The following is a 24,036-nucleotide window of genomic DNA, read 5'->3' as shown; positions in this document are numbered from 1 at the left end:
ACCTGCTGCAGTGGAGGGGAGAGGCTCTTCGGGAGTTGATATAAGGCTGTTCGCTGCCTCACTGGATTTTCTTGTATTTGTTTGTTTCAGAGGTGAAGACAAGGCTGCTCTTGGTCTTACTACAGTACACAGGTTTGTTCCCTTCTCTGCACAGAAACAGAAACACAGAGTACAGCACCAACATCAATTTTTAACTGTAGGGAATGCATTTTACACAAACACACGCACACACACAAAAAGGAATAAAACATATTTTTCTAGAGTCATAACATCCCGCAGTGGTGAGCCACACTGTTTGCTCAGTTAAAATGAAATCACACAGGCACAAAAAACAACAAGTAAAGATAAATGAAAGAAGAGAATGAAAATAAAGTGGAAATGGAAATCATAAAGGCAGAGTTTTTATGAATCAAGCTATCAGCCGATGATAAAATATTCAGCAGACATTTGTACTGCACATTATTTTTACAGGCACAAAGAAGCATTACAACACTTACAAACACAAAAGTATAGTTTGAGCTCAATAAAGGCCAGACACCAATTTTGTAAATACACACCAATAGATTTAGTGATACATGAACAGTAGCAAAAGAAGAAAACTTTGCATTTCTGCTAGAAAACAACTTGTATCTTGTATTTTTTGTTGCATTATGAATGAATAGCTAGAAAATTAGAAAAATCTAAATCTGTGGGTTTACCTGTTACCTCTATCTTTTAACTTTGCTTGTCTTTTTTAAAATAATGACAAATAAAGCTTGAAAAACAGCAGTAGTGTATAAGATATATGATACGACTCCCATAACTATAATAAACTTCTCTTTGAATAAAAACCTATACACTACAGTAGGCTCACAGCACATATAAAGTGCCAACACCTTAAGAGAAACTACACTGATGAAATAAAGTCTAAAGTCCCTTTACCTACATCCTGGAACTTCAAACTGTAATAAGGAAAAGTAAAAAAAAAAAAGGTAGCCGTGTTTGGCAGGTGATGTTTGACTGGTTAATAGTGTCAAAGACTGTGTGGTCATTCCTTATGACACATTATTCATTCGCGAGGGGTTCATGAACTCATTTTTAACTCAGTGGAGTGCAGAACTTTTTCAGGGGGGCTATTTCTCAGGAAATTATGGCAGCCAATTATTTTCCACTTGGGTGCTCCTGTCATTTGCTCTCATTTTTCTGATACAATATTTAATACCCTGCAGATTAGAAAAAAGGCAGCCAGGGCTTTTTGTCACCTCACTGGAAGCTCAGAGGTTGCCATAGAACTGAGTCTGTGCAGTTACCTAAAAGGCTCAAACCACTCACTTCTTCCTCCCTCTTACTTTTGCTGTTTGTACTTTACCTCTTTTATGTCATGACTTTCCTCTTGGCCTCATATCCTTTTCTTTTCCCTCTAGACTCAGAGATTCAGTTGCGCCGGGATATGGTGTTCTGTCAGTCTCTAGTTGCAGCTGTGTGTGCATTTTCGGAGCACCTCCTAGCTGTCCTCAACCAGGTCTGTAAAATAAATTAAAAAAAATACCATGACACTTAAAGAAGAAGAAAAAAAACTCAGCTCACTGTTTGTTTTGTCTACTTTCAGTTCCACAATGTAAGCAGGGAGCCAGAACAGGACAGCTCGGACCCCCAGGACTGTCTGGAGGCTCAGGAAGCCAGCCGTCGTTGGCTGGAGCAGATAGCCAGCGCTGGGCTGCTCTTCCACTTCCAGTCCCTCCTCTCTCCAAATCTGGTAAGTGCCAGACCAGCCTCAGCTCTCAGTTAATCTGCTCAAACAGACGCTCTCAAACCAGGAGTTGTTGTCTATGTACACACATACATTTGCTATAAACTGACCACCCTTATACTACTACTATTATTTTGTCATTCACAATAACAAATGATCATGATCCGATATCAAAGTATATGAATCACAGCATCCAACATTATTCCTCCGCTCTGTGAGTATAGTGTGTATTGGTGAGCTACAGGTACACAAATGAGATGCGATCTACCTATTTGCATGTTTGAATTTTGAATAGATAATCAATCAAGATGACACATCCAGGCTGCACAGCGGCCACTGAGAGAGATCTACTGAAATGTGCTGAGTTTAAGGCTGAGTGTGCACACAGTCACCGTGCATGAATGTGGTCTGAATCACTGAGGTGTGTTGCTGATGTGCAGAGACCAGAGCAGCCGCAGCTGACCCCCTCTGGTGTTACTCCAGTAACAGACAGTTTCACCATCCTGTGGGTTGTTGCTGCTGCTGAAGGAACTGTTGTCTGGAAAACCAAAAATACACACACACACAAACTCAACCCTCAATATATAAATATTTCAGGCTTGGTCTATCTGTGCTTTCTGTACAAAGTGATACCCGAACTTATGAGTCAATTTCATAAATTTGACCTGAAGCAATTACTGTAAGACAAACGTCAAAACTTTTAATCTAAAGTTGTTCAGTTTTGCCATTATTGTGACAAATTGACAAATGTAATGATAAATGTATGCTACTAAAAGTGTATCTAAAACCTAAATGTCTTAAACTATATATATATTATAGAAAAGAAAAACTGAAACTTCCCCATTTGCCTTATTTGATGTCAGGCAGGTCTATTGAATTAAAGTGAGTCTGATGGAAAGAGACCATTCAGAGAGTTCATCATGAGCTGTGGATGGCTGAATGTGAGCTAAGCCCACATTGTGACCTCACTGAGGTCCTTCTTAACCTTTCCCTCCAATAAGAATTTTAAAGATGTCTTTAAAATCTGAAACTGAACTTGGAGTAGCTGAAGGACAGTTCACATTTTCTTTAAAAGTCGTCTTTACCTCACTTACTTTTTGTTTCTTTTCTGCATTTTGCATCATGAACAACATAGATTTTTTTTAGGATAAGACCATTTGATTAAGATTCTATTTCTGTCTTCTGTCACTGGGAATTATAAAAGTGTATTTTAGATGACTTTTTATTTAGGATTTAGGGCTGTGAGGCTTGCGTCACGTCCCCAGACATTGTTCACATTTCTGTCTTCCTGCTGCCATGCCGTCTCTCTCTCTGTCTCTCTCTCTCTCTCTCTCTCTCTCTGTCTCTCTCTGTATCTTACGGTGTCTCTCGCTCTCTTTCTGTCTGGAGAGATTTCCCGCTCAAGTGTCCCTGTGGAGCAAAACAGGGTTTCAGTCCCTGCAGGTGATTTCAGTGAAATCCAAGCACGCTCCTTTTTAGGGCACGACATGAAAGGCAGCACAAGATGAGCGTTGGATGCTGTTGGTGTGTGTGTTTGTGATTTTGTGTAAACTGAATCTGTGTGTGTGTGTGTGTCTGTGTCAGGGGTGTGTGTTTATATGACGCCCTTTGAGATAAACCTGCCCACACACAGCAGGCGTCACTTGGCAGCGCAGCAGGTACTCCTCTTTCTCATGTTGGACCATCTCAAATGTGTCCTTTAAAAAAAAAAAAGACCTTAATCCTCTTCCACCACTGCTGCGTTTATCCGTCTGCATGTGGTGGATAGAGAGAGGAAGAAAGAGAAGAAAAAGGAAGGGGGGGGTGATGGAGGAGTGCAGAGCGTCACAATCCAAAATATTCGAGCTGCTATCTTTGTGGCCACGAGCAGATGTGCTTGGTTGTGTGTGTGAGGATGCTGAGTGGATGTTTGAAAAGGAAACATATGCACGTACGCACGCGTACAGACCTTCATAGATATAAACAAACACAAACAAGCTAAAGAAAACACAAGAACAGAAAAAGACACACACACACACACACACACACTGTCATGTGCGTCAGCATAAGCAGACTCCTCGGATAAGCACATGAGCATGTACAATACTGTTTTTGAGTTCAGGATGGGTTGTGTGGAGTAGGTACTGAGAATTTGATCACACACAGACATTCAAATTATTCAGTGCTCAGGTATAAATGAATAAGAATGGTGGCAATATGACAACACCACTTCACTAAGGTGGTCATGAAGGATTAATGTTTAAACTCTAGATCATCAATAACAGGGCAGCCTGATCTTAAACCATCAAAGTCTGTCTTTTAAGTAAGAGTTGCTCTTACAGAACATGAGAACCACTCACAATGTTTTTGTCCAAAACTGGGTTGTACTGTAGGAAGGAGCTCTACATTGACTTTGAATACTTACAAACATTATTAATAATTAATAATAATAATTCATTCAATTTGTATAGCGCTTTTCAATAACCCAAAGATGCTTACAGAGAAATAAGAAGGGTAGTGACAGACAAAGAGGACAAGCAAAAGACAACACAGGGACAACAACGGTTAGAGGGGATGCGGGGGGTTGGTAGGAGAGTATGGAGGGAAAAGGGGTGAGTTGGTTAGGGATAGGGGAGGTTGTAGGCTTGTGAGAAGAGGAAGGTTTTCAAACTGCCAAGGAGCTTTTGATTTCTTAGTATGAACACTAATTGACAGCGCATATGGCGCCGACCTCATTCAGGAATTCTTACATCAGTAACTAAAGAAATTACAACATAACAATAGAGGTGGTGATGTAGCAATGTGAGTCAGATTATGCGTACAATATGTCTGTACTTTCACTTCAGTAAAATTTTGAATGCAGGATTTGCATGTTCTTGTAAAAACAAACCAACATTGTGAATACCGGTATATACACAGGTGTTATGAATTAAAAGGAAGCCCAAAATGAAAAGTCTTATAAGTGGATGTGTCATCATCACAAGGTTTCACCATATGCTTCTTTGCCATAATCTGGTGCCTGCAATGCAGTAAGAACACCAGCAGTTTGCCTGTAGACTCAGTAGTTAATCAAGTTTAGCCTGTAGTTAATCGGTTTTGGGCAGCTTCCTCTCAAACCACTAAAGGCTTTCTAATACTTCTTCCACCACTGCTTTCTGATCAGTACTCTCTTTCTCTCTCTCTTCAGACTGATGAGCAGGCCACGTTGGAGGACACTCAGGTGGCTCTCATTGACCTGGAGAAGGTCACATTCTACTTCCAGCAGTTTGAAGGGGAGCCGCTGGTTGCCAGTATGTAATCTGACTCTTATAGCCGACATGTGATGGTGGCTTCAGTGGAGGGAGAAGCGTCATCACATCCTCTCCAGTGGCACTTATGAAGTCTATCATATTAAGGAAAGCTTTCGACTCTGAATCACATCTCGGCTCTCCTCCTCTGTGACAGACATGCCCATTTCGTACCAGGTGGAGGGCACCCGCCAGGCCCTGAAGGTTTGCTTCTACCTGGAGAGTTTCTACTTCTCCCAGCTGCCTCACAGGCTGAAAAATGGAGGAGGCATTAAGATCTACCCTGTGCTATTCACACAAGGTACAGTCAGCACACTTCAGGAACATGTCAGCATGGAGATAAAAGCCACTTTATAGATGATCGTAAAAAAAACCAAACAGTGGCAGTGCTTTTAACACTTTCTTTCACTTTTTTCACTCTAGCACTGGAGAGTATGGAGGGGTACTACTATCGAGACAATGTTTCAGTGGAGCAGTACCAGGCCCAAATCAATGCTGCCTCGCTGGATAAGGTCAAGCAGTACTACAAGAGACTGAGGTATGTTATACAAGACGGGTACCCCCAAATATTACTTTGAGACTTGATATAATTTAGTAGTTTTTTAGATCTGATGTAAATCATGATGACCTGCGGTCCAGTTTGGGCCTGGCTCTCATCACGCAGCAGGGCCTCAAGGTGATTGGCTGAGTCAAACACAGCGGGGACATTTTTTTTATGATTGGTTGCGAACAAACGCAGCGGGGGCGACAGTGATTGGATGAGAGTGCCCAGCGTGTCACCACCGCTGATGTAGTGCCTCTATGCAGCTGCTGCACTCAGTTACCCCACACCCCATTGGTTTGTCACACACCGGAGACCCTCTGTGATTGGCCAGGCGTGGAGATTTAAATGAAGTTGAAAGAAATATGAAGAAACACACACTGTGCTACCGAAAATAAGGACTTGTGTTTGTCTTAATCTCCCGAATATATGAGGAAGAGTCAGACATGTGCAGGATGCAATCTGAATATCAATATTTTCTCGTAATAGATGCTAGTATCCTCTTCTGAAATGAAATGAAAAGAAAATGATATTTAAACCAGCTGAATGAAAGGAAGTGAGCGTGTAAGACACCTTAAGAATTCCTATTAAGAAACTCTTAGACTGTGTAATTAAGTATTTAGATGCCCTTTGTTGATGTTTGTGCAGCTCTATTTGGATTACAAAGCTGAGAGCCTGATAGATTTACAGACACATACCTCGCCCTCCTGAAGCCTGTTAATTGGACCCTTTGTAATCTTAAATCAAAGCTCTCACTGTCTCTATGTGTGAGTTAAGGCCCAGCTCGGTTGCCACTGAACTACAGATACTGTACTATCAAGATTTAACAATAGAGACTGAAGCCGTCTTGGTTATTAGATAGAATCGGACATACAGTACTATTGGAAAGTGTAAGAGGATGACAGGTGGACGCGTCGGCGTCGGCAAAACATCTGCTGCTGGTTGTGTGGATAATTAAAAACAGAGCAGAGCTCGCAGCAAAACTCATCCTGTTATTGCGGGACAATCTGCTTTAGGGGGTTGAATGATTTACTGTCGGTGACGACGCACCACAACAAAGCATGAATTTTTTACCAGGATTGTCTTCTGCTGAGAGTTTTTAATTTGTTTGCAATGTTTAGTTCAATGAGTGAAAAGACTTCCAAGTGTTTATCTGGGTGAGCGTCAGAATTCCCAATGCACAATCCAGAAAGGAGTTGTGCCGGGTCATTTCATCTTCCAGAGCGTCACGTCTCTCCAACCGTCCCTCCGTCTCTTTAAGTAATGATATTTTCTGTTGGATCTTCTGGGATTCCACAGCCTTTTAGTAGCGGGATATTGACATTTTGTGGCATCTCTTTCATTTTACTGACTCCTTGTTTGCAGACTCCAGTGTGGACTCCATGATCAATCTCTAAAATGTCACCATTCTAATTAAGATACCACAGGGAGGGACATGCTATGTGTTCGGCACCTGCAGTAATTTTGACTGGAGTAGAGTTGACTGGAGTCCAGCCATCTAATTCAGATCAGCCTGTGTTTTTATATATCTGCATGTGTACTGTACATTTTCCTTTGACCTGTAGAGAAAGAGGCTGATTGAATTGACAGCAGAGTCTCCGGCTGTAACACGAAGCAGATGTGTGCTGACAGGCAAACGAGTGAGGCTGGTGACTTGGGGAGCATTAAGGGGTGCTGGGTGGGGGGTGAGGATAGGCGGAGTGCTTCAGAGACCCCACCAGACTGTACGCCTCTCAAATACTCAATCTCCTTTTCAGTAAACCTGTCAAAGCCTAAAACTGCAGATCATTTCATTCTAGATCCAATAAGCAGAAACACACACAAACACACACACACTGGGAGAGCGGGGTAAGATGAGCCGCTTTTCACATTCAGGATCACCACATCAAGACTGTTATAGTTTTGTTGCTAACTAATATATCTGCATATATTTCATGATGTTGTGCATCCCTACAAACAAGCCGAATGAGTGTGAAGTGGTCTTGTGGCACAACTTACTCTGTGTATAGGGTAAGTTGATCCACCCCCTCCTTCCCTTCCATCCATCCATCCATCTCCCACCTCACCCTTTACTTAATATTCCACCTGTCAGGTTGCAGGTGAGCACAAACTGCTGGGACCTGCTGCTGAGCTAACAACTCGATGAGCTTTGGGTAGTTTCGCGATTATGACGCATCTTGGGAAGAATCCCTCATCTTTCTCTTAGAAAGTAAAGCTTGACTTACCATAAACAACTTTGCCTGTTTTCAGGAGCGTACATCCAAAATCTTGATTTAATAATTAAGACATTAACAGCCAAAATACACTAATTAAGTGTATAGGACAGGTGGCTCAACTTACCCCAGAGCTACCTTATTGACTTTATTACTGTAGTGCACTTTCATGCTAAGTTTACTACCTCATGTTGTAGCTCATAGATACCACAACTCATGTATAAAACAAATTTATAATTATCTCTTTTGGTCTAAACACAATTCTCATAAAAACTTATGATCGACTGAATTCACTTTCGAGAGTGAAAAATTGGTTTTTGGACATAAATGTCTAACCACTTCACTCAGGTGGTTCAGGTGGCTGCAACTATTGTTTTCGTTGTGGATGAATCTGCATAATATTGTCATTACTTGGCTTAATATTGCTTGTGTTAGACCCAATAATAGCCATTTTTTTTAACGTATTGGAAAGAAAAGTAAGTTAAGGAACTAATTCTCACAGATGAGAAGCTGCAACCAGCTCAATCTTGTTGAACGCGTGATAAAAAATATGTTGCTAATTCCTTTTGTTGATAGACTTTTGTTTCAGGTGTATGAATATCTACATCAATCTCCCAGTAGAACTTTAAATTCAACATCGCACTTGAACCATTCACTGTCAACACGGGGAAAAACATCAGCAGGCGTCTTGCCCCAATGAAACATCTGTCCTTGTATCAATTGTAGTAAAGTAAACATTCCCAGCTGTTCTTCAGCAGTGGGTGAACACAGCGTCGCTCTCTATGTGACATTACCAATAGTTTTCTTTCGCCGACTGCCATGTGTCTTTGGGCTGACCACAGGCCAGGCTGTGATGTCACTCCCCTCTCGGCTGCTGCGCTCCAACCTCAGGCACCTCGTTATCCTTGGAGCATGGCCACGGCAGTGTCGGGTTAAACCCACACTACGAGTCGGAGCTGGAGGCTGACTGACAGACACAAACAGCACAGCACACGCAATACTGAACCGAATGAACTGCAGGGCTGAGAGTCTCAAACGTTTTCATGTCATCAACCCCCAGACAGACTCCCATTGCACCTCAGACTCACATATGCATTTGGGAGATATTGTTAGCAGCTGCAATTGGATTTTCCATTAACATTGAATGATGGAGAAATGGTATTTATAAAAATGAACATCTTCCCTTACAAATGCCATCATCATTTGCACTGAGTTAATTTAAATGAGGAAGAAAGTTGCTCATTATTCTATCCCCTCCCTGGAGCCCTGTCAACAAGACATGCTTTTATGTGGATATAATTGTGTGTGCATGTATTTGTCCATGCAGTGTGTGTCTTAGCATTTTGTTTTCGTCTGCAAGAACTTGCTGTTTTGTCTCCTCGTTGTCTTGCTCCTGCGCTGACGCCTTTACTAGCGTGCAATGTGAGTATTATCCAATTTCAGAGCAGTAAATGATACCACTGTAACGGTTATTGTAAGATTTCCCAGCTCCGTCCCCGGTTTCCCGTCTCCGTCTCTTCTGGCTTTCGCTTTCCTTACCCACACCAAGATGCAGTACTGTATGATCCGAGCAAACCCATAGTGCCTGATGGAGTCACTCAAATCTTCCGCAAAACATAAACTCGCGGGCCAAATCATAAGCACATGGCTGGTCCCACAGGAGTCAGCGGTATATAGAGCCAGAACACGCACCCACATTTTTCAAGCTTTCATAAACCATCTCAACTGACATGCGTTTTAGCAGAGGAGATTTGAAACCTTGACATGCACCAAAGTGACAGTCTCTTGAGTCGCAGCTGTGTTGTTTGCTTAAATTTCCTGCAGGTTTCTCATCATCAGCATGATACAGTTGAACCGGGGGAATAGTAATTGTCTCTCATTTTTCTGTCATAAATTGCGAGATAATCACACAAATGCGTAGATTTTCTCCCCGTAGGAAGAATACAGTAAGAAAGAAAAAAAAAACAGGGAGGAAAGAACACGCTCTGGAAAGGAAGCATCTTTTCCTTTAGGACATAGTCAGGACTGAGAAGAAGGGGAGATTGAAAGGGGAATATAGATCACCAGAGCAGGTTGCAGAGATGGAAGGGATTTCAGGGGGATGTGATGAGGATGATGGGTTGAGGAGAAGGAGAGCAAGAGTTTGTCGAAGAGGGCAGAGTGGAGTGGAGAGGGTAGAACCGGGACAGAGTCTGCAAATGTATTATTCAAAGGGAGAGATTATTGCAGGCTTGTGGTTTCATCTCATTTTGCTCTTATTGACAGGGGGTTTCAGGAGGGAATAAGATTTTCCCCTCACGTGCTCCTTTGCTATTGATTTGAGGAGCACGGTACACTCGGAGGGATGAAAAGAATAAAAGAGAAAGAACTAGTACATAGCATCTGCTGGCTGCTGAATTGTTTACGTATCATGTCCGTATCATGTTCCTGGTGTAACAGTAACCTGTGAGTGTCAGAAGACGAGTTTAAATCAATATCTTGGCCTCCTTGGAGAGACCGAAAAGTTGCACTGCAGGCACTGGCTTTCCTCCCTAATTGAAATGCGTTTGGCAGCAGTGGGGATACGTTTGGCTCTGTGTTGCAAGGCCAATGTGAAATTCCCACATCCCATGGTACGTGTTCCTTTGATTAAAAAAAAAAGAACTTGATTCATGGGGATATTAAAATTTTACACAATCTTACAAACTGTGTGTAATGATCACACTGCAGCGGAAACAAAAGCGATAAATTTGTATGTACTGTATGGCACTGTACAGAAAATAGTACATATTATTATTATTATTATTAACGTTACAGACTTTTATTTAATGCTTTGTTAGCTCAACAGTCATCTGTCATCAACGCAGAGCGCTGCTTCCCAGTCATTTGTGCTCTCACAGTGTTTGCTCTTGCAGCAGCAGCAATGGAGAATTGTTATCACAGCGCTGCAGTGCAGTTTGTCTTGATTAAGCGAAAATGCCTGATTGTGATTTGCAGGCCAGGGTGTCTGTTTCAACACAGTAATGAGCTCCCTCTCTCCCGTCCTTTATCTCTCTTCACCTGTGGCTGGAGCAGAGATCGAGCCTCTCTCGCACTTGTTCAGACGTGACCTGGCGTTTAGAGTGTAACGGTGCTGCTCAAAGCGCCGACGTCTCCATGAATAATGTAGAAGTCGATCAGGTAATGACTGTTAACTCAAAAGAGGCTTCGTTTGTCTCATATACATAGACGGGCACATCCATCTCTAATTGCATCCTCACAAAAAGACACACAACTATACAACCGTACATAAAAGCCACTCTGAGCTCTCGTTTTGCTCGCCGTCTGTGCCCCAAAGAACACACAGTGTGCTCAGAGAACAGGACAATAGATGGTGTGACATCACTTGAAGTGGCTCCACACACAGACATGAATCCCGCCACAGCTTCCAACAACATAGCAGCACCACAAATCTGTAGCAGAGCTCAAAAAGCGTAGTTTCTGCCATATACTGTATTTCTCTTCCTCCCCTGGGGCGTAGCTATGTAGTGATGATTAATAAGCAATAGCTACTGCAGCAAGTTCCCACATCTTCCATCTGACATGCATTAGTTTTTTTCTGAGGCTTCTCAAACAGTAACATAACAGCTAGAAGTGCGATTTCTCGGATGGCTGCATCTTGTAACCTGAGAAGTAATTTTGGTTTTTCTTTGCAGAATGAAAAATCTGGATTATTTTAGGGATCGTAATTGATTATGGATATTATCCTAGCCTCAGCAGTGAGGTAATGGGAAATTTGGTCATGTACTGTATTCTCTGAGAAGCAGAAAAAGACATTTTTTCTCACATTGTACCTCCAGTTTACGAAGTGATGAAAATGCCACAGTCTTTGCACCGGCATTGGGAGTCCCAATCCACTGGAGCACTGAGGAAGGTGTGGGGCTTCGTTCTGCTCCAGCTAGTGTGCACTGAACCCCTGTTATGAAGCCTGTGTGGCTTACACCCAATTCCATTTATCATTTCTCTTTGACTCTATCGTTGAACAGCCGTGATGATGACAACCCTGCACTTAGTGATGGTGGTAAAAAAAGACCTTGACTCATCTCTTCAGCAGTTTCTATGCAATTAAATAAAAAAAAAAATCACCTTTGGAGGGAGCCAAGCTTTGCATCTACTTATGTGCAGCATCAGCCCTCATAATTCTGTTCTTTTTAAGCCAGTTGCTATTTTTGCGTTTGCGTAATATATTCAGTATCTCCATGTGTCCTTAGTGATACAACTGAACCACATTTAACACTGTAAAGGGCCAGACATCTGTCTATTGGTTTAGAAATGTCACTTTCAATTTAAATTTATACAATCTGTATTAAATTATGCATAGTGTAGGGATATCCATTATTTACTTTACTCAATCTTTTATATTAAACCAACAGCAAAAAACAAAACATGTCAACGTTACCCTCATATACATTTAGTATATCAGCGTGTTGTCTTGGAGGGATTTAGTGGCAGTTTTTTCTGGCATGTGCTTCGATATTAAACTGTGGTTGACATACAGCCGGTCATAAAGATTGGTTGGAAGTGTAAATAAGAAGAGGGCACCGCATAAAGAAATGACTGATGATCATCTCGCTGGGGTCGGTGCATAAGCATCAGCATGTGGCAATGTTGAGGCTCCTCAGGCCCTGAGCGTCCCCCAGGCAGCTCTGGTACACACTGCAGTGGTTTATCAGGGATTTAATAATGGCGAGTGTCATTTATCGTGTGTGTGTGTGCGTGCTTGTGCGTGTGTGTGAGTAATTTACATGGACCAGCATAAACCTCTGCACGGTCACACACATTTAATGTCATAAATCCTAGATGCTTAACTTGTGTCCTTGTGGATGTATGGGAGAGTATAAACCCAAATTCATACAAGATCCCGATTTTAACCCATTTCGCTTGTTTGTTTCTTTAGTACTTTTGGAGGATGGAGGATGTCTTGTTAATGTTTCCATTCCCACGCTGCCCCCTCCAAAAAACATCTGTGCCTTAGATCCCTGTTCTTTGACGCTGCAGCTGACCACTAATGCTCCTGTGCTGTAAAGGGCCTCGAGTGTCCTACTGTCATGAAGGAAGCAGAAACAAAGAGAATTAAGTATTCTCATTGGCCCATAAGAAAAAAGCCAGCTACACAGAGAGCAGGTCATCTCTGGCCTGCAGCCAAATCCTCCATTAGAGCCTCATGTAAAATTAGCCGTGTATGTGTGTGTGTGTTTTGTTGGTGGGGGTTAAGTTATTGCAGAAAGAGCTACAGGCCTATTACCTATGGTTCTCTTGATTTCCTCTCAAAGCCTGATCTCACCGACGGCTCCTGTAACCTTTTCTTATTTTCCTGATAGGTGATCGGTTGGAGTTTTGATTGGCGTACCTTCACCCCACTGTTTTACAATAAATGTGAAGGCTTTTTTTTTTTCGAGGGGGAGGCAAGAAAAACGATAACAAGCTTGTGCAAACACTTGAGGGCTTTCGCTGTCCAGCCATTAAAATGGAGCAGCTGAAGTTCACAGCTTAAACCTGAGAGCAACTGTAGATGGGAGAAGAAATAATGGACACCCAGTGGATTTAAACCTTGTAGCTAATATGAATGTAATATGTTCTTAGCCTCACAGTGAGGTGTTTGTACAGTGTGTGTGGCCTTGAAATTTAATTCATCACTCATAATAAATACATCGAAGGTGCTCGTTGTCCAAACCTCTGACAAAACATCATCAACTCAGAAGATGGAGTGCAGGTCTCCTTTAAACCACACATCACTTGTAGGCCCGACTGCTATTATTTAGTCATTAGAGACCTCCAGGAGACTCAGCTCAGTTCCTCAAGCTGTGGTTGGAGGTATTTTTAGAACAACTCTCACAGCAAGAGGATGAGATAATCAGTTGGTATTATGACCTTGCCTTTGAAAGAGGTGTGCAAGGGCAAGAAGTGGAGTTTCTATTTAGTCTAGAACAGGTAAACAAATGGGAGCAGATGAAGTGGAGTTATACAAAGTCCACTCCTCTATCATAGATTCTTGTGTAGAGCTTAAAGATCCAAGTCTGAGCAGTGGAGTGATAAGCAAGAGTGGGCAGATAACAGGTCATACGATATGAAGCAGAGTAGCAATTATTTCCTGTAAAGGTTTTTATATTAAATAAAGGTTATTCTTCGTTGTCATGTTTGCCACATTTTATCATCTCTGTTTTTGTTTGCCCTGTTGGGATAATGGTTAAACGGTTTTGTTTGGAAGCTATCGTGCATAAACACAATTTAAAAAATACAGATACCAGGTGTTAACTGTGCAAAGTCAGTGCCTCAAAAAATGGACCGTTAAACTCATAGATTGTTTAGCAGTTTATAGTCATTATCCCAGTTTACGTGCTTTTTATGAGTAGTTGAAGAGGTGTGCACTAACTGTGCTGTGACTCTATGTAACCACCAGTCTATTGTCTGCATCTTTTGAATGATAAGGCCATCTTGAACCAATTACATGGGCTGTTAGCTCGATCTGAACCTTTAGCAAACTCAGCTCACAGCCATTTATTAGAACACGCCACAAGGTTAAAGGATAATTTGCCAGATAGGGATTCGATACTTGGAAACGTTTTGACAAGTGAGGGTAGGAAACGGGCGGGTTACTCAACTGAATCTCTGAACAGATGCGAGTTGTACAACTGATTTATACGGGGAATTTAAAGTGAATAGGAAACGTGCTGTTGGAAGTTAGAAAAAAAACTGTGGCTCACATATCAGCCTCATTAGCCTAAATACAGGAGGGAAGTGCACTATGGGGATTAAGGGCTTTGGAATATGTTTTGCGCTTGTGGTTGCAGGTATGTTTTCTACACTGTGACTTGGCAGAGTGTGTCGAGTGCGTCGTCAATACTTGTGTGTGAATTTATGCGTGTGCTCTCAATTACTTCTCATTTCTACTCGGCTGGTTTGTAATCATTATAACATCTTGAATCAGAGTTGTGTTGACTCTGCTCTAATTAATTAATTTCATTAATATTATGTCAGGCAGAAAAACCAGAGGCATAATGAAAGCTTCCTTGGCCTGATTTTAATCACTTAATAGCAGAGTGAATGCAGATGAATGAGCCCTGCTCCACTGACTCTTGTAAACACTCTCCTCACCACCACGTCTGTTCTTCCCACGTCTTCTCCCTTCTCAATGAAATTTTTCTTTGACTATTTGTGATTTTTTTTAGAAATGTGGACCGTATGGGTGGCTGTGTGTTGTACATTACTATCGCTCCTGGCAAGAAGTAATGGAGTATGTGATTTTATTACATGGGGTTTAATGTGGTGTAGTGTGGCTATTTATAGCACACTGCTGGATTACTGAGATTTGATGGAGTCGCAGACTGCTGAGTTTGCACCAGTAGCGTTCCACCTCACATGGACTCATTGCGGCATACATCCTCTGTGTCTGCATAAGGACGCTGGTGCAGTGCTGCCTCCGGTGGATGAAAAGGAAAACGACAGCAAAATTGACTGTACTCCATGAATGAATGAGGCAATGGCATTTGGAGTGATGCCCAGGACAAGAGATGCTTAGTCTGTGTTTCTGCTGAGCTGTGCCCAAGTTACTCTGATGATTGATAGTCAGATGGTGGAGCTCCATAATGAGTCGGTGGCCTACTTTTCCCAGAAAGACAGTCAGTGCTCCTGATGACCTAATGGTGCATAGAAAACACATTTCAAGCAGAGCAGCAGCTTCTAAATAAAACAACCTGTGTGTGATTGTTGAATGAAATCTCCTGCAGTATGTCAGTACTTAGCAGATAGAGCCGTGTCTGTCTCCTGCTGCAGTGCAAATATCCTGTTAGAGCTGCTCCATATGTGAACTGTGATGTCTCCTGTAGGGCTTTCTACCTGGATCAGTCCAACATGCCACCCAGCTCTGCACCCAAAGCTGCCCTCATAGATAAGGTAAGAGCAACCTCGCACGCTGCATGACATAATGGAAAAACCGATGAACAGGATTAGATCTTATTGTTAAGTGTTTACACGTGTAAATCGTTGAAGCCTCCAGAGTGGAAATCGCTGAGTCACAAAACTGATAAGTGAAGCAGAGGTGTTGACTGAATCAGTTTGAATATATAAATACACAAAATAATATTCCCCCAAATATTTGCTTAGTCTGAATCTACTTTGCACAGGCACATCATAACCTTCACATCTAACGCTCACAGCCTGGCAGAGTGATTTCTTTTTGTCGTGTTGTATCCTGCGCTCACCTCTGTCCCGTGTTTTTTTTTTTTTTTGCCCAGTTGATGCGTCCCCTCAATGCTCTGGAGGAGCTCTACCGTCTGATGGAGAGTTTTATCAGTTGTCGTCGCACCGCTGCCTGCCAGTACACCGCCTGCGGGGCTTCTGGAGTGGGGCTGCTCACTGTGGCCTCTGAGCTCTGCTCACGTCTGGGAGCCACACACATTGTCATGTGCAACAGCGGTGTTCACCGGTGAGTGTGAGGGCACATACACCACGCAGCTCTTCTAGTCTCACCTTTAGCTCTTCTACTACAGTTTCTTGCAGGTTGTGTACACCTTCTCTCACCACTCAGGTTTATGAGATCACCATCGCTCTCCTGCACCGTGGGGATTTTCTATTAATACACTTTTCTCTGCATTAATTAACAGCAGGATATTCTGACTAATAGGGCCCATTGTTTCTCTGACCAGATTAGGGACTTTTAAGTAGGCATAGCACTTCACACAGGAAGGAGACAGGTCAATTACTTCCATTCTCATTGAATTCTATATACGGCTGCCTAATTCACCTGCTGCAGAGGGCACCATTCATCAAAGCATGAGGACAGAAATATCCTGATCGTTTGTCACCGCTGATCCCTAGTTCCAGCTTTCATCTTTCATCCCTACTCTTCTCCTCCGCCCGCCCACCCATCTCTCTGATACCCTCTTTCTTTACCCCGTGACAGTTTCCATATCTTTCTGTCTCACTCACATGCACAGGCGTGCGCTCACATGCGCCCGTGCGTTCGCTGGATGTGACTGATGGCTTGATAAAGTGCCGCGGATGGAGCCGCCTAGTTGCCTGAGCTCTAATAGAAAGTTCCTGTCTGTGCAATGACTGCTGCTACTTTATTAACCCTCAGCCTGTGTGTGTGTATGTGTGTATCTGTGCAATTATACACACTAGCCACAACTCACCCAGACAGGCAGGCTAAGTGTACCGTGACACAGCAGGTGACAAGGCCTGCAATATTTAGCAATATTTGTGAACTGGCTTTCACCCTAAACGCTGTTTTACCCTCCAAAGCTGCAAGAAGATGAGGACACCGGCTTCATAATCACACAGGGAGGAGTTAGAAATGCTTTGCCTCATGCAAGCCTCCTTTTCTGTCATTAGCTTTATGTATAACCCTGTTACTATTGACAGAATACAGATTAAATATAGATTAATCACTTTCACCGCTGACTCTTTATAATTTGAAATATTAAAGTATTTAAAAAATCTATGTATTGCTCATGTAAATGGTGAGCACACAAACTAAATCTGGTGTAATTGAAAAACCTATGAAACCAAGCCAGTAGATTAGTAATGTGGGAAATTGCATTATCAGTGTGGCAGCCTTCGCTGGCTGTATTGATTGGATTAGTTGGCTTGATGGATGAGTTTTAATAACAGTGAAAGCGTGATATTTTGGGGGCATCAGCAGTTTGTAATATTCAGCACTCCTCTCTGCTCCAGATTTTTATGTCCATCACCCCAACAAAAACCATTAGAAAGACAAAAGCAGGGTTCAGCATCTGACAGCAAAACAAAAACAAAGGGGAGAAGGTATTGGAAGCAGAGGCCTAATCCACATTCCAGGGCACTAACTTTCTTTTAAAAAAAATGTTTTCTTGTCTCTTCCAACACTTTTTTTTTCTTTACTCATCCTTCTTTTGTTCTCTTCATCATTCTTTCCGTCTCGTTGTGTTTGGCACCGTCTAGTTTCTTCTCATTTATAAGTAAGGACTCAGCTCTGGTGAAACACAGAGTGTAAATGGGATATGGGCTGGAACCACATAAAACAGATGGATATAAATCACATCATACTATCTCACCAACCCTAATGAAAAGGGAAACCGTGCAGCCACACACACACACACACACACACACACACACACACAGATTTTGTGCTCTCCTTCATCCTGCTCCAGCCTAAGAGATATTTAAAGATCCTCTGTGGGTGACTTTTTTTTTTTCTTCTCTTCTTTATCGGTGTGGGAAGCTCAATATGGGCGCTTAAAATATTCTGGGGTGGCCTGCAAAAGGACATCTTTCGCAATTTTTCCTACTGCGATACAGTATCTTTTGGCACACACTGGAGATGATTGTTGAGTTCATTACTTTTATCGCATCATGTTACTCTATCACAGAATTATGCAACCGGACCTCAAGAGGACTTTTAAAATCTTGATATGACTGACTGACTGAAAGAAACTGCTTCTGGCAGCAGTAGGTCTCTCATGAACATCTGCTTCATCATCTTTAGCTCTTTTTTTTAAAAACTTGAATTGCTTTGAATCTCTAGGAGCCCAGGAGTCAGATTTCTTAGCAGCCTCATGGTGATATTACTCAATGAAAGTGAGCCAGGCAGAGTTGGAGCTTTGGACAGTTCAATTTGCAGTGAAAAGCCCTGGGATCGATACACTCGTACAGCTTGTTATCATAGAAAGGTCACCCAACAGCCTTGACACCTGTCACTGGCTCTCTAAGGGATTTATCCACATGCTGCCATTTGGGTGTGTGTGTGTGAAGGCGAGAAACAGGAAGAAACCCATGTGTCTGTGTGTGTGTGTGCGTGCCTGGCAACAAAGTTGGCTGTAACTAATGAATCACACACTCACGTCAGCACTCATTTTACACACATGACACCTTCATGGCAGTGTGAGCGTATCGCCTCGGCCGCAGGAGAAACGCTGACTTGTCCTTGGACCCTTTTTCTCTCTGGGCTGCAACGAGAGGCATCACATCGGTCCTGTTGATGAGAAAACAGAGAAAGTCTCCTCACCAGCTGAAAGTTCACGCCGAGGTTTTAATCCGCATCCTGAATTCGGTCTGAAGCGAAGATTGGGAGGTTTGTTGCTCTCCCGACGCTGCCTGTTTGCTCAGTGTGAGTGACATTTCAGCGGCAAATGAAATGATTCATTAGTGAGGAGACGAGCAAAGGTGAAGCAGGAGGAATGTGATGGTAATGAGAAGGTGTCAAGAGGAGTAAAAAATGAGCTCGGAGAGATTTGAAGTAGTTCAAGTGAATTCTGCCAGAAATTCATCATATCTGAATGAAACCCAGAGTTTGAGTTTGGCTTGCTGTTGTTTCTGTCCTGGTTTTTCTCTCTCTGTCTTTCTTTTTTTTTTCCTACAGTAACTCTCAGATCTCACTTTCAGTCTTCCATCGGTTGGAAAGACGACTACATTACCATGAAAGCATGTCGAGGGAGTCGATGAGTGCACGTTGAGTCAGAGGAGGTGTTTATTGTCACTGTGGATGGTTTTTCTGGTGTCAAATATGCTTTGATAGTACAGCAACAGTGACAAAGGAAGTGAGGTTCTGCATCATGATTTCCCCATAAGCCATCCAAACGTCCATTTCCCTAGCGCTGATGAATGTGCCGACGGACTGAGAGTGTGTGTGTGAGCTTGACCTCATGTTTCCTCTCTGATCAACAGCTGCACCCTGAGTGTGACGTTGGAGCAGGCCATCCTGCTGGCCCGCAACCACGGCCTGCCCCCTCGCTGCATCATGCAGGCCACTGATGTCATGAGGAAACAGGTATGTCATGTATTTTGCACATGCATAGTTAATCAATATGTAACCTTTCTGTTACAGTATTTTTTTTTTCTTTTTAGCTCAGCATCCTGATGTTACTGCCAGAGGCTCTTGTCTCTTCAGTGACATTTTCTGTCTCGGAGTGAATTTGTGATTCTATCCACAATGCAATTTCTGCATCCAAAATCATTAGATAAATGTATGCATCATTGTGTCAAACTAGGCTGCCAAAATAGTGTTAGCAATAGATTTAACAGTGCCAATAGAGGAGTATTTACGCCATTTTAGCTCCTGTGGTCAGTGTTTGATTCCTCTCAGACACTATTACTTCAATAAGAATGCGATTTTAAAAGGCAGCCAACAGTAACTTTATTTCTTGGTGTCAGAGAAAGCTTTTGTCCGTCCGACTGCTTCGGAGCAAACCGCTTGTTTGTTTGCTTGTCTGCATGTCTGTTTGGGGTCGAGGGAAGAAATTCCCATTACTCTCTGGAGACATACACATTTTCACCCCACAAACAGCAACCGCCGTGACCAGATCTCAGCATGAATCTCAGAAGCTCATTAGAAGTTCTGTGAGTGGTGGTTAGTTTTGCTTTTTTGCTGTGAGAGAGAGAGAGAGAGAGAGAGAGGAGGGTTTGGTCAAGAGAGAGGCTGAGATCCTGCAGGAGGAAAGACTTTTCATTTCCACACACACTCAGAAGTGGGCTGGCAGCCAGGAGGATGCAACTCTGTGCATTGTTTGACCTTGAGTACTACTGTACTGTATGTGGCTGGGGGAAAAAATCCATCCTGTGGAAGGTGTGGTGTGTGACATTTTTTATTGAATATGAGAGGGGGCTGGTATTGAGATTTGAGAGAACTTTTTCATTATATTTTGATTGTGTTATTAGAGAGACTCTTGTATCACCATTGACCTACACACCACAGAGAAGAGGTTGTTTAGTGCAGATAGAGAGCAGAGGGGAGTCTCTGCTGTGTGTACGCTGTCTGTGCGTGTGTATGTGTGTCCTTGCTCTCAGACATCAGCTGATGAATCTGATGAATATGAATATCACTCAGGGTTTGGATGACGCCCCCTCTTCCTCGCTGAATAGTCATACTTACTCACAAAAAGGTTATCAGCGCAGCATCCGGTCCCAGCAGAAGCACCAATTCATCAAGCACCAGACAACATCATCCAGAATGAGGATGCATGAGTGATTTGAGCAAAATTGGTCCATTCACAGTCTGATTTGTAAACTTCTGCATGGCAATTTCCCATGCTTTTACTGTATAGGGAGTGTACGTATACAGTACATGTATATACTGTATCTCACGTTTCAGCATTTGTAAGGAATGTGTTATCATTTTCCCATGAAGTCTGGGAAGGATAAGAGGAATGTGCAGAAAGATCAACCATAAAACAACCAGATACCAGATCTTAGTCATTAAACAAAAACGAAATGTGGAAATGTAAAAAATGGAAACGGGGATAAAAAATGCATGCAGCTTTTTTTAAAGTTTAAGTGAATCAATATTTGTTATAAAACAGTGAGGGATATTTGCACTTTCCTGCTTCTTGGACAGCCTAGCACCATATTTTTCTCATTCTATCCAATGTGGATCGAAACCATGATGGTTGCATGGATCTGTGGATGGCAGTGTACTTCCATCAGTTCGTGAGACTGAAATATGTCCACGCAGATTGCGTTGCTTTGACGTCATTTTTTAAAGTTTTAGCGTCTTATATATCAAAAAAAACTTTAGGAATAGTTTGGTTTCTGATGTTGTCTCTGACTCATCTGATCTTCTCGAGTCGGGATGCCTCGTCCTGTAGGGACATCAGGGGGCATCTCTGTCTGGAGGCATCAGAATGGATGGCTGTGATGCACATCCAATAATTGCTGATGCTATCCTGCTATCTGGACGTAACTCGGGGCAGACGCTAAGACGGCAGACGGCAGAGCTGTAACCGAGAGGTCAGCTAATGCACTTTTGGCCGGTCGCTCCCTCTCTGCTCAAAAAAGGAGGCGCTGATGACCTCGTGGGATAATGATTCGATTGTGTGTTTTTTCGCGTCCGTTTGTCGTGTGTGCATCAGAGAGGGAAGAGCGAGTACTTGTTGTGAGCCCAGGTGTTTTCACGTGTCTAAATCAAAGAGAGGCTGAGTTGCTTCCTGCCCCCCTGCAGTTGTGTTTCTGCCGACTCTGTGCACCGCCAGCAGACTTACAGGAACATTAGCAAAGAGCAGGACGTGCACCTGACTGGGCATAATCAAACTGCAACACACAAACACAAGCTACATTAATCTTTCAAAGGGCTTGATGTTAACCTTTTTTTCCCCTACAGAGAATATTCTGCATGTGCTCTTTTGCACATAGAATAAAAAAGCAGAGAAGTGTAATAGAAAGGAAGGAGCCGGCAGCAGCTGTGGTTTAAAATTTTAATTCTCCAGATGAATCATCTACTACTACTACTACAGTACATCTACTTTAATATTTCTAGGAGCTGTTTAGCTCAGTGACTAGAACAATTCTGGGCCCAGCTGAATTTTTGAAATATGCAAACAAATCTGTTCAACCACCAAGTCCAAGGGGAAACCATCAACCTGTGAAAAGTTTTACCTCTAAAATCAGCAAGACCTCAAAACTTTTCAGTACCTTCCCATTAGAAAAAAAAGTTCAGTCTTTTAATGTCAGAAATGCACACTGAATTCCAGATAGTAGGGAGTCTGAATAATATTACTCAGCAATGTATTATATCCAAACAAAGGCTGAATCACCAGTCTCCTCACTGTATTTTTTTCCGCATACAAAGCTTTGGGTGAAAGCATTATCAATACTCAGAGGGCACAAATGTTTTTGGCTTACTGTCTAAGCTTTGTTTAAGCTCTTCTCTCTGTGGTTTTTATTCCGAGCCCCTATTTATAGCTGCTGCATTTCAGCCTCATCCACGATGTCATGAATTGTTGATGTCTGTTTTTCTATTAGGGGGCAAGAGTCCAGAATTCTGCCAAGAATCTGGGAGTGAGGGATCGCACACCGTCATCAGTCCCAAGGTAAAACTTCAGTCACGACCTGTCCGTGTGGGCTCACATCAGCCTATTGAATTATGGGGGCTTAACAGGCTTTGCATGTAATAGCCCATTATCTAGAAATCTTTTTACAGTATCTTTGACCATTTTTCACTGTTGCATGAATGTTTACTTTCAGAGAATTAAAATCTGCTTAAGAGAAAAGTCTTTTCTTTCCTTTGATATATAATAATAATAATTAGAATTTAGATTAATATAGCGTCTTTCAGGACACCCAAGGACACTTTATAATAACACAACAGAAAACAGATATAGTATGTGTTGTTGCATGGTAATGTAGCCGAAAGCAAGAACTGTTTTGAATTTTCTTTCTTCTTGGTGCTTTCTGGGACTCTGATTTGAAATTTTGTTAGTCTGCAGTCAAGTCACGACATTTAAAAAGCACAGAACTATTAATTCATACTGTTTTTGTCTCTGAAGACGGAAAAAAGCAGAAAGAAACACAACCATTTTTTTGGAGGGGGGGGGCTGAATTTGTATATTTCAGGATTTAAATGCTCCCAACAAAATAAACTAGTCTGTACTGTCTATTGCGTCTTGGATGTCTGACCTTACCTGAACTCACCATGAAGAGTTTTAAAAGCAGCTCCTGTTCTTAACCACTTTATCAAATGCCTGCAGTCTAAACTTGAAACCAAGTGTTCATCTAAAAGTACAGTGTTTAAATAAATGTTTAAACATTGTAGTATGCTTTCAACTACTGATACAAAGTGTCCATCACAGTGTCCACCACTGCGTAGTCAGCTGAATCCAGCTTGTTCAAAAGTGCATGTATTAGTGCATGTATTTGTGCAGCTGGGTAGCCCTGTGTATGTGTGCTTTTTCTTCAGGGCTGTGGCCAAATGGTTCCATTAGACGGGAGCTCCCTGTTCTCAGTGGCTCCAAGATGAGGACAAGGACTGCCTCAGCCATTTGGCTGTGACATATACGCTTTTGTGTGACAGGCAGCCCTTTTGAACCTTTTAGTGAAATTGACAAATACAATTAAGTAGCGGGATGATTAGTGTTGAGACATTGTGGTCACAGAGCAAAATTGCTGCACTCTCACTAGGTTTGTCATAATTGTAACGGTGTGAGTGAGTGCTGTAGAATATGGAAGTGTACTCGGGTCATGAGATATGCTAGTTGTTCACAAGATAGAGATCCACACGCTCACTGATGTGTAGATAAAAAGCGGGTAGTTATATTATGTGTCAGTTCAGCCTGCAGCCATGCGATGCAAAGTGAGTCTCGTAAAAACCAAAAGGATGCGAGTGGTGCAGCTGATTATCTACAAGAGTAGAGCTGAGTTAAGATGTTAGTCATGCAGCTCGTAATGGAGAAATTTGTGCTGTGAGTAGGGAAACACTGATCAGCTATCAATAACACAAATGTTTTCTGTTCATGAAGGCAGCAGAACAGAACATATCATTCTTGACTGTGAGAGGTGCACTGGTACTGTAGGATTGGAGTT

The 24,036-nt window shown here is 42.3% G+C and overlaps 1 protein-coding gene across 1 annotated transcript in view; it reads left to right on the top strand.

The window, feature by feature from the left end:
* The window catches only part of prex2 (phosphatidylinositol-3,4,5-trisphosphate-dependent Rac exchange factor 2), an 87,921-nt gene that overhangs the window by 62,352 nt on the left and 1,533 nt on the right, over nt 1-24,036 (top strand). The window contains exons 31-40 of the mRNA XM_085763607.1: nt 91-132; nt 1,404-1,501; nt 1,589-1,735; nt 4,896-4,998; nt 5,153-5,296; nt 5,419-5,533; nt 15,594-15,660; nt 16,002-16,192; nt 19,411-19,513; nt 22,480-22,547. Of these exons, the coding sequence (XP_085619733.1) occupies nt 91-132; nt 1,404-1,501; nt 1,589-1,735; nt 4,896-4,998; nt 5,153-5,296; nt 5,419-5,533; nt 15,594-15,660; nt 16,002-16,192; nt 19,411-19,513; nt 22,480-22,547 (1,078 nt within the window). The remainder of the gene's footprint in view (nt 1-90; nt 133-1,403; nt 1,502-1,588; nt 1,736-4,895; nt 4,999-5,152; nt 5,297-5,418; nt 5,534-15,593; nt 15,661-16,001; nt 16,193-19,410; nt 19,514-22,479; nt 22,548-24,036) is intronic.

The sequence above is a fragment of the Trachurus japonicus genome, chromosome 20, assembly GCF_045865225.1.
Source record: "Trachurus japonicus isolate A0001 chromosome 20, Traja_1.0".
In the NCBI taxonomy this organism is placed as follows: domain Eukaryota; kingdom Metazoa; phylum Chordata; class Actinopteri; order Carangiformes; family Carangidae; genus Trachurus; species Trachurus japonicus.
Note: the sequence above shows the minus strand (reverse complement) of the source record. Positions and strands in the feature narration are given on the sequence as shown.